The sequence below is a fragment of the Danio rerio genome, chromosome 14 (genome assembly GCF_049306965.1).
Source record: "Danio rerio strain Tuebingen ecotype United States chromosome 14, GRCz12tu, whole genome shotgun sequence".
NCBI lineage: Eukaryota > Metazoa > Chordata > Actinopteri > Cypriniformes > Danionidae > Danio > Danio rerio.
The window spans coordinates 28349850-28361292 of record NC_133189.1 but is presented as its reverse complement, the minus strand read 5'-3'; the positions used below and the strand labels follow the sequence as shown (position 1 = coordinate 28361292).

At 35.7% G+C, this 11443-nt stretch overlaps 1 protein-coding gene across 1 annotated transcript; it reads left to right on the top strand.

Moving 5' to 3' along the window:
- Positions 1–8570: 8570 nt before the first annotated feature.
- msx2a (muscle segment homeobox 2a) lies at positions 8571–10423 on the top strand. The gene is given in 2 exon segments (NM_001030269.1): positions 8571–8932; positions 9486–10423. Coding segments are annotated over 2 exon segments (774 nt in total). The 5' UTR covers positions 8571–8613; the 3' UTR covers positions 9941–10423.
- The last annotated feature ends 1020 nt before the right edge of the window (positions 10424–11443 follow it).

The window sequence follows — 11443 nt, the reverse complement described above, 5'->3', positions numbered from 1 at the left end:
TACACTTGCAATGCTGCTGGTCAGACTTTCAAAACCAGATCACATGCTTTAATTACTGAAAGGTTCGTAAGGGAACCAAACGTGGTTCTTCTGTTTAATGTCTAAAAGATAACTTTTGACACCTTTAAGAGTTTCCTTTCTGTCCAGTTTGTCATCAGAAGCATTGATAAAGGTATGGCCATGAAATATCTAACTAAATATCTATACTGCAGTTTTGTGCTTTCTCCTCAGTTTACAATCCCATACTTTTTAAAATCGTGTATCAAAATTTGTATGATCCATATTACAATGGAGCATCACTTTTTTTCTAAGATTTCAGTAGTGCTGTCGCCTCACAGCAAGAAGGTCCCTGGTTTGAGCCTCGGATCAGTTGGCATTTCTGTGTGGAGTTTGCATGTTCTCCCTGTGTTTGCGTGGGTTTCCTCCGAGTGCTCCGGTTTCCCCCACAGTCCAAAGACATGCGGTACAGGTGAATTGGGTAGGCTAAATTGTGTGTGTGTGTGTGTGTATGTTTCCCAGAGATGGGTTGCGGCTGGAAGGGGATCCGCTGCGTAAAAACGTGCTGCATAAGTTGGCGGTTCATTCCGCTGTGGCGACCCCGGATTAGTAAAGGGCTAAGCCGACAAGAAAATGAATAAATATTCAATCAATACAGAATATGTGTTTCATCAATATAAATGTTTGATTTAAAGTCCCTGCCTTTCATCATTCTATAAATAGTTTTACTTGCACCTCTTTTTTTTTCTTTTTTTTTTTTTTTACATATGTTTGTCTTTAAATTCACAATTCATTCAAACTGATCAATGAGTTATAGGTCATAGGTTATGTTATCTAGATTACTGTAAATCTCATTCTAATAGATGTAGTTATTGTAAAACTTGTTTGCAGTTTTATCAATTTAGTAATTTTAATAAACTTGTTTGCAAAAAAAAAACAAAACATTTTTAAACTCTTTGTTCAAAGTGTGTATGTGTTCACCAGGTATTCATCACTGTGGGGATCTGAAGTATAAGCATAATAATAATAACCAAATATCTGCAGAATAAGGGTTGAGTTACTGTGTAGAAAGGCATAGCCAGTTTAAACGGTGTAAAATTCATGTTTATTGAAACACTGAAGCCCAAACTATGGGAAAATATAGTCAGGATAGAGTTAAAGGTAGAGGAAATGAACTACAGTTGAAGTCAGAATTATTACCCCTCCTGAATTATTAGCCCCCCTGTTTATTTTTCCCCCAATTTCTGTTTTACAGGGAAGATTGTTTCAACCTATTTTTAAACATAATAATTTTAAAAACTCATTTCAAAAAACTGATTTATTTTATCCTCGCCATGATGGCAGTACAGTGAATAATATTTTACTAGATACTTTTTAAAACACTTCTATACAGCTTAAAATGACTATCGGAAAAAAAATTGGCTTAAAGGGGCTAATAATTTTGTCCCAAAAATGGTTTTAAAAAATTAAAACTGCCTTTATTCTGGCTGAAATTAAACAAATAAGACTTTTTCCAGAATAAAAAAATATTATTAGACATACTGTGAAAATTTACTTGCCCTGTTAAACATAATTTGGGAAATATTAATATAAAAAAAATTAAATAGGGGGCTAATAATTCTGACTTCAACTGTATATGTAACATTAGATTGATCAGATGCGGATTGAGGGAGGCTGACAGCATTAAGCACAACCTTTTACACAAGAGTAAGTCATGTGATCCTGTAAACAGAAGCCTAACCATGGCAGAGGCTACCACATTACTGCAACTCTACCCTCTAAAAAGGCAAACTCTTTAAACTATTTCTTGCGGTTTAATGGCTATAACAACATTTGCCCTTTCATTTTGATAGAATATGGCTAATGTGGCATGACTTCATGCTGTTGTGTTTCAGTGAATAAATCGAATGTTCTCATTACTTATTTCAGTAATTATTTGTTTTGAAAATATGATGTTTACTAAAAATATTCAATTCAATTAATCTTTATTTGTATAGGCTTTTACAATGTAGATTGTGTCAAAGCAGCTTCACAGAAGATTATAGTGACTTGAAACAGTGTAGTTCAGTTTTCAGTGTTTAGGTTCAGATTAGCTCAAATCAGTTCAATGTGTTTTAATATTCACTGCTGTGAGTCCAAACACTAAAGAGTAATCCATCCATCTAAAAATATACTTCAGTATATCTGATATCTGACTATGAGTGTTTCAAGCATCGTTAGTTCGAATTTTTGCATAACAATTTTCCAAATGTACAACTATCATGTGGAAAAAAGCACTAACGTAGTTGAATTGTATAATCTCTCTTATCCTCTCTAGTTCTCAAGTGGCAAATCTCTAGTCTCTCTCTTCCCTTTTCTCATTAGCTCTGTTTCTTAGACACACACACTTTGAACATAGTAGTTATTACGTGTTTTAAATGGCTTATTCTGTAACAATAAATCATTTGCTTAATTATCCATTTTGGAAATTGCAAGCCATAAAGAAAAATCTGTATCTATAAGGAAATGCATTGATTGTTACCAAATGATTCACTGATTAACCATTAAGACCAGTTGGATTAAATCAAATCAGATCGAGTTAAACTTTTAAAAGAGTTTAAGTTAAAGAACTCAAATCCAACACGCTACGATTTAATAATAGACATACTTATGAAACTGAATCAGAAGATAGATAATTTTTATTTGAAAAAAATATGCTTTTTTTGAGCTTTTGTAAAAATAGCAGAGTTTTAAATTTTTGGAACTTGATTTAAATCTTCCACCATTACCACAAAAAAAATGTTGCAAAAGCATAAGTGCTTTGTAGTTGCTGCTTGAACAATAATTTCACCAATAATTGTTGACTGCGTACCTGTAAATATATAAACTCAGCCACTTTATTAGGTACACCTTACTAGGACCCCCATTTGCTTTAAAAATGGGCTTAATCCTTCGTGGCATACAGTAGATTCAACAAAGTACTGGAAAATTCCTCAAAGATTTTGGCCCTTATTGACATGATAGCATTACTCAGTTACTGCTGATTTGTCGACTGCATGTCCATGATGCAAATCCCCAGTTAAACCACATCGCAAAAGTGCTCTTTGAGATCTACTGACTGTGGAGGCCATTTGAGTACTGTGAACTCATTGTCATGTTAAAAAAAAACAGTCTGAGATTATTCGTGCTTTATGACATGGTGCGAAGTAGCCATCAGAAGATGGGTACACTGTGGTCATAAAGGGATCGACATGGTCAGCAACAATACACAGGTAGGCTGTGACACAATCAGTCTCAATTGGTACTAATAAGCCCAAAGTGTGCCTGGAAAAAAATCCCCAACACCATTACACCACCAGCAGCAGATTGAACTATTGATAAAAGGCAGGATGGATCCATGTTTGGTGTTGTTGATGCTAAATTCTGTCCCTACCAAACAAATGCCAAAGCAGAAATCTCATGAGACCAGCCACATTTTTCTATCGTCCAATTTTGGTGAGCCTGTGTGAATTGTAGCCTCAGTTTCCTGTTCTCAGCTGACAGGTGTGGCACCCGATGTGGTCTTCTGCTGCTGTACTCCACCCCCCTCGCCTTGTTTGATGTGTTGTGCGTTCAGAGATGCTCTTCTGCATATCTCTGTTGTAACGAGTGGTTATTTGAGTAACTGTTGCCTTTTTATCAGCTCACACCAGTCAGGCCATTCTCCTCTAACATCAAGGCATTTTCGCCCACATAACTGACACTCACTGAATATTTTCTCTTTTTCTGACCATTCTAGTGATTGTTGTGCGTGAAAATCCCAGTAGATCAGCAGTTTCTGAAATACTCAGATCAGCCCGTCTGGTAACAAAACCATGCCACCTTCAATCACTTAAATCACCTTTCTTCCCCATTCAAATGCTCGGTTTGAACTGCAGCAGATTATCATGACCATGTCTACATGCCTAAATGCATTGAGATGCTGCCATGTGATTGGCTGATTAGAAATTTGCATTAATGATCAGTTGGATAGGTGTACCCAATAAAGTGGCCGGTGAGTGTATAACACTGATTCATCCCAACATGAGGACATCCAGCTCCTTTAAAACTGTGCTCTGGAGTGGCCAACTTTGTGGAAAAGCCCAACATGACCAGATATCAGCTTGTGGGAGATAAAGTTCTAAGGCAGACAATAAGGCTTCATTATATAGATGTGAACCACTGACCCTGGCTGATGGCAATCTCATTAAATTGTGCTTTATGGCTTTTAATTCACAACATGACAGAGTGCAATAAAACTGCCTCTACCTCTTGAATTTTAAAACATGGTGTAAAAAAAGTCCTTGACAGAAGCAACCACAGGGTGCAGTTACCTGTGTGACAGCTAAAAAAAATATCCCAATACAACAAATAGAAAATTCCTCCACACCAAAAAACAGTTTGTAGGGAAATTATCAAAATCACATCCTACTTTTCCCAGAAATGGGTTTGTCGTCTTAACTGCTAGCACACAGGTATAATTGCATATTGCCGTGAGGAAATGGAAAGGTGTCAGGAAGAAGCCTTCAAGCGCTTTACATTGTGCAAGCGCTGATGAGGGCGTAATAAGAACCTGGATCCATATAGCCAAGAGCGACACAGGCAAGCAGTCCAGCTGTGTCAGAAACATTAGACTTGTCTCACTGTGCATGTTTCTATTGGTATGTGAACTACTCACATTCACACTCAGTGTTCAGTCACAGTTTAGTGGCTTCCTTCTTAACTGGCACTGCATATTTCACTGTATGGGGTCTAATGGAGAGAGCTATCAAACAGAAACGGTCTGTGCGCAATTGTATCAAATGTCGTTTTTGCCTGCCACGTGAAGAGTCTCATCTGGTGTACAGTCAGAAAAAAATGGGATCAAGTTTGATATGGTGCTCCATTTATGTACTGAATGTTCCTGTAGTGCAGTTCACCCCTAAAAGTGGGGTTGTTTGCTGCATCAAATACTCCATCTCATGGGACATAAATTGTGCATAATGGTCTGCTTACATTGCAGTGTATCTTAATGAAGAGAAATGAACTGTTTAAAGGCAATGAGCAGTGAAATTGTTATTAGGACCTTTTGTTTGTTTGTTTGTTTTTGTAGAATTTCAAATTGAATAATGCCATCTTAACTCTTGGCTTCTTGATTTATTAAAAAAAAAATATATATATATATATATATATATATATATATTTTTTTTTTTTTTTTTTGAAGGATTTGTTTTATTGTTCTTTGTAGTTTAAAAAATGCAAAAAAATGTAATTGTTAACATGCACAACTTAAGTTCCCAAGCAATTTAAATTTAGCAGATTATCCCTAAATTGCTTAATTTGAGCAATAGGATCTTTTTATGTTCGCTCTTCAAAATTCCAAATGGCTTTTACAGCAATGCCATTGTAGAGTCATTTTAATTATTTAAAGAACCTTTCTTTTTCGTAGATTAAAAAATGTTTTACAATCTTTTCCCACTATAACACCTTTTGTGCTATGAAAGGTTCTTTAAGTGTTAAATGTGCTTCATTGGGTCATGAAATGCCAATAAAGAAAATGTATTATTAGTGCACTTATCTATTCATTTATTATTTAAAATTTAAAGTACTTTGGGTCTCCAAACTGCACAGTTTAGCTCCAACTCTAATCAAACATACCTGAACAAGCTAATCGAGGTATACTTGAAACTTCCAGGCTGGTGTGTCGAGGCATGTTGGAGTTAAACTCTGCAGGGACACCGACCCTCCAGGACCAGGATTGGTGACCCCTGCTTTAACCTTTATCATTTACTAAATCCGGTTGAACTGTGTAGCACCAAAAATTATGACTACGGTTTGAATTTTGGCATTCTGTGATTTTGCTCCAGTGTTAATTAGAGTCCATGTTAGGACAAAGTAAGCAATAAAAAATGGGTAAAGTGTATTACTTACATTGTAATATTACAACTTATGCTGCATATTCTCTAAAATGAGTGGCATCACTCTTTATTAGTATTTGTCAGAAGTTATATATATATATATATATATATATATATATATATATATATATATATATATATATATTGTTTGTCAATCCCAGTTGGTCCCAATTGACATGTACAAGACAATTTGAATTATTTCTTCAGGGCTATTTAAGCTTTTTAAATCATGCTATTGATGTGCATGCCAATGTCCTTACAGAGTTTCATTCCATTTTAATGAAGTACATTTTAAAACACAAATATAATTTGTTTTCTGTGTCCTCTTTTTGAGAACCAGATTTTTGTTTATGCAAAAAATATTAATATTAAGTAAAAGTATATGTTCCATGAATACATTTTGTAATTTTCTGACCGTAAATACTATATATTCATAGTTTTTGCATATATGTATTGTAGTTAGCTATGTATTAGTAATATAGCTAGAAACTTAATTTGAACAACTTTGAATGTTATTTCTCAATATTTTGAATTACAAATACACTGAAAAAACTGTTGCAAACAATTTATTTGTGTTGAATTTAAACAAACAAATTAATTATTAATAATCTTCAACTTAATTTGTTTGTTTAAATTCAACACCAATAAATTGTTTACATCCACTTAACGTAAAAAAATTGAGTAAATCCAAGCAATAATCTCTGAATATTTTTTTCAGTGTAGTCATATCTTCCAAATAATGCAGAAATCTCAAATTATAACAAATTATTGCTTTCAAATTAAAAACACTTAGAGCCAATTTGTCACATATTATTGGCTGCCTGTTCTGTCCGAATTCCTTTTTTTAACAATTGTCTTGACTTAACTAGGTCTTATAATTTAATTAAATCAAAATCACACAATATCTGAAGCGTTTTCCAATACACCTGGTCTCTGTAGCATTTCAGTAACAATCATTCCTTTGGGCTCAAATTGTATAATAATCTGCCTTGTCTACAGCACCACAGGCCACTGCAGCCAAATCCTTGTCAAGGATTATCTGTTAAAACTTCCCTCCAGTGTTGACCCTGTCTGTATTGCATATTATGTGACAGTATTGGCAGGAGTGAACTTCTTGATGTTTTCTCTTTTTCCACTAATGAGCACAATACACTGTTCTTGCTAGTCTTAAGTGTCTTTTCCCCCTTCCTCTAATTTTCTAGTTTAACATTGTAAGCGATTTTAAAAGACATCGCAAAGAGCACAAATTACCCTGATTTTTAACCCCAAGAGTGCACCCTAATTACTACTATTACAGAAGGGAACATGTAAAGGTGAATGCTAAGATGATTCGCAAAGCATTTAAGTATAGAACGCAAGTGATGCGAACACAGTGATTCATAAAGCTTAATGAAGCCATAAGCCAAGGCCTTTGCCACAGAATTAAACCTGTCACGATTACAGAGTATGACTCCTCTGGAGAGCTGTAATAATGGTGCAGGAGCCCAGACTTGGTGGAGACACTTAAGTGTTAGTTTTGACAGGACTGACTTGTACTTCTGCATTCTCTAGGAATCAAATAATTACCACAGTGCAATGCAAATCCTGCAGTGGGAAAAAGAGAGTTGCATGTTAGGTTTGTTTCACATTGAGTTTGTTAGGATTCCTTGAATAAACGTTACTGATAAATCTGTTGAGCAAAGACTTATAACGCATATTTAGGTTTATTGTTTAAGATCAGTTTTACTTCTGTTTTCATTTTAATGCATTCTGTGAGATTTACTTGTAAACTCTGACAAAGCAGAGCAAAGTTCATAACCTTTAAATTGACAGACTCAGGCTATGTAAGTGGGCGCCATACACCTTGTGAAGGTAGCAATTTTCCAGTATTACGGTTAAATCCTGTTAAAAAAGAACCGGATTTGAGGAGCCTAATTACAAGGTGTTAATAGCAACAACATTGTAATTACTGTAATTTACATGCTAGCTTGAAACATTTATTCCCCTCCAAATGTATGTCACAAATGTAATCATTTATAATTTAGATTTTGCTGTTGCTGCATACAGGATCGTTTGTTCTTAGAGCACTATTTTGACTGAAAACTCTTGTAAACCGTGTAAATTGCGACCATTTTGAGGGATTTAAACAATGGTCCTGACCTATTTTATATTTTCATAGCTTCTGAGAGTCCAAAAAGCTCCACATATTGATAAATAATGCTGTTATAACACCAGCTTATGATTGAATCGCCTCTTGTTACAGATATGAAATAGTTTGACAAGAAGGAAATGTTCATGGGTCAATGGCATGACCACGTTGAAATAGTCTATATGAAGTGACAAGCTTGACTGTGTGTCTTGAAATGAACAAATTATTGATGCCAGGGGTAATTTGAAGAAAAACTTCAGCTCTAATTTTAGCGTCTGTATTTCCCCACTATAAACACCACATTATGGTCTAAATATAAGCTCTTTATCCGTGAAGAGTATCATTTAACGGCTCAGGAAGTTCACTGCAGATCTCTTGATGAGGCAATCACGCGTTCACCTCCCTACAAACACTCATTTCTGTGTCTCAGGATGTCCAGAAAGGCTTTCTAAGTAGGCGGCTCTCTATGATTTGAGACGCAGTTTCTGACTGAACGATGATTGGCTCAAACTTTGGAGAGACTTGTAACTTTTGTCAAGTTATTGTTAGTCATGTAGCTAAAAGTTAAGGGAGAGCGAGCGCGTTTACAGGTTAATGGTTCTTACTCAAAACGTCGATATTTTCTCCGGGATGATTTCTGCTAATCATAAAAGTAAAGTGTCCTCCGATGAAGATGATGATGACCACGGCTCACGGTCAGTGCGGACGCAAAGCCTCCCGTTCAGCGTCGATGCCCTGATGTCGACTAAAGAAAGGAGCGAGTCAACTTCACGGGGATCAATTCATATGACACGCATCATAAATCAAGATGATCGATCAATATATTCAGATTCGGTGGATTTCACCAAACGATGTGAATCTGCTAAAGAGGACTCCTCATGGATCAATAAGCCAAGATTGTCAACATCACCACGTAAGTTGCCAGAATGGAAACGGACAGTTAAATAGTAAAGCAATGTGAAGCAATGTAGCACATGTAAACAATAATTAATTATTTATTTTATTCACTTCAAGGCTGTAATTCTTACAAATATGAATTTGAACAATTAATAATTAGTTTGTAGGCTTACAGATTGAATAAATATTTCTACTTGTCTGTCTGTCTGTCAGTCTGTCTAGAAAATAGACAGTATTCTTCCAATTTTAAAAGTCTTGCTGTGTTAGCAGAAAAAAAAATATTAAACTCTTAAATATAAAAGTTTCCAAATGGGAGGTATTACATGTGATTTAATAAAACTTTGATTCCCCAAAAGAACCTGTCTGTGAACAGTTCTTAAAGGAACAATTTTTTTATATAAAAGAAAACCATTGAAAAATAAATGTGGATTAAGGTTTCTTTGGTTTTAAAAGTACAATGAAAACCTTATTTAAAGAATGTAGCATCAATTATGGGAACATAAATATAGGTTTAGTCCTGTGTTAAAACAAATTATTCTGCCTGATCTTTTTATAAACTTATTTTACAGGCTCACAGAGTCCCACAATATGCCCTCTCCGAAAGCACAAGACAAACCGCAAACCCCGGACACCTTTCACCACTGCTCAGCTCTTGGCCCTCGAGCGGAAGTTCCGTCAGAAGCAATACTTGTCAATTGCTGAACGTGCTGAGTTTTCCAGCTCTCTCAGCTTGACTGAGACACAGGTGAAGATCTGGTTCCAGAACCGAAGAGCGAAAGCCAAACGACTGCAAGAAGCAGAACTAGAGAGGTTCAAAATGGCCAGCAAACCCATCTTACATCCTGGCCTTACTCTACCGTTTCCACTCTGTACACAACCTCAGACTGCAGCTCTAGTTTGTGGACAGTCTTTCCCTTTTAGCAGACATATGCTGCCTTTTGCACCTATTGGAATATACTCCACACCGATGGGTTACAGTATGTGTCATCTCTCCAAAGACGGCTACTCTGTGGAGCCAGTCTAGAGGAGCTTTTCGTAACTATTCGTTTATCTGCTGGACATATTGACATTTTTATATTTGACACACCAAACATGGGGTGTCATACATTTTTTATATATATTTTGGATTTCATTTTTTTTTTTTTTTACATCCAACTTTACTTCGGAAGCTACCAAGGACTAATGACATACTTTGAGGTTTACTGATCTTAAAGTGTCACAGAATGTAATACCATTCTGCCATTTTGCTTTGAAATATTAATCTTAGAGGGATTTTGAGTCACACTACTAAAAATAACTTAGAAAATTAGTTATTTTACCAAATATGTTTCTAGAATAAAGCATAGCTGTGTAAGGATTCCAAACTCAAGTGTGTTTCTAAAAAGCAAATGTAACATTTTATATTTTACACTTGATTTGATTTACATAATTTGCACCAAGATTGTTTTGTATCCTAATTGGATATTTTAATGAAAGAACTATAAATATTAAACCTTTTATGCTCAGATTTGAGGTGTGAGTATTTTAGGGAAACATTGGAGAAGGAGATCAGCTAACCCTTTTAAAGCCGCAAGATTGCTAATGCTTTTTAAATTGAGCTGCTGAAAAGAGGCTTTTAAGCGTCCCTGCTCATAATCAGTGAAAATGTTGTTGGACCTCTTAATGCTGGTGGTCCCAGGAAAGTTAATTAAACGGTGTCATTACATGACGCACTAAAACACCGGGTCAGTCAAGTAAGTATTTCAGCTCTTAAATCTCGCTGTGTGCTTGACGGAGGAATGTGTCAACTTGATGCATTTCCAAAACGATTTCAAGAAATGTAGTGTTGCTTAGAATTTATGATCAATTAATTGGCTTTGTCGTACAGCTGACTTTTCCATTAAATTATCTATAATCTGCCCCAACTATGTATGTGGAATATCTACACAGTAAAAATAGCCCAATATAATAGCCCCCTTCAGTCACAGTCCCTCAGCCAGAGTGAATTGAACACAACTGCTTATTTTCCATAGACACCAACCGTGTCTTAGCATGTCCCTTGGTACCAGAAAACAGATAGGTCTTCTCCGCATGGTTTCCCCTTTAGAAAATACCCTTGCCTTTGTGTTGCGATTTGACTTTGAGCCTTAACTGATCGTGAATGCCGAGTTCTATGTCAACCAGACCGTTTACTAATTGTCCTTACCCTCCAAGTTTAACTACACTAGTGTGAAATGGTGTATGTTAAGACCTCGGCGATAAAAAACATTACATGATTGGGTTCACCTTCTTTTGCTCACTTAACTGTGGCCTTGTCTGGCACCGGCTAAAGATTTCTTGTTACTCTACAACCATGTTACAATTAGCAGTAATTTCACAGTCCATTTCTGTTTCTTTGTTTTTAAAACAAGCTGCAACATTAGTTTGATAACAGATCTTTCTGTCGCACAAAATTGACTTTTGGCCTGAGATGGTGGTTTTACTCCTTTTTGGTTGAATTGTTTTTTCTGACTGCTCCATCCACTAAGACTTTGATCCTTGGTGACTA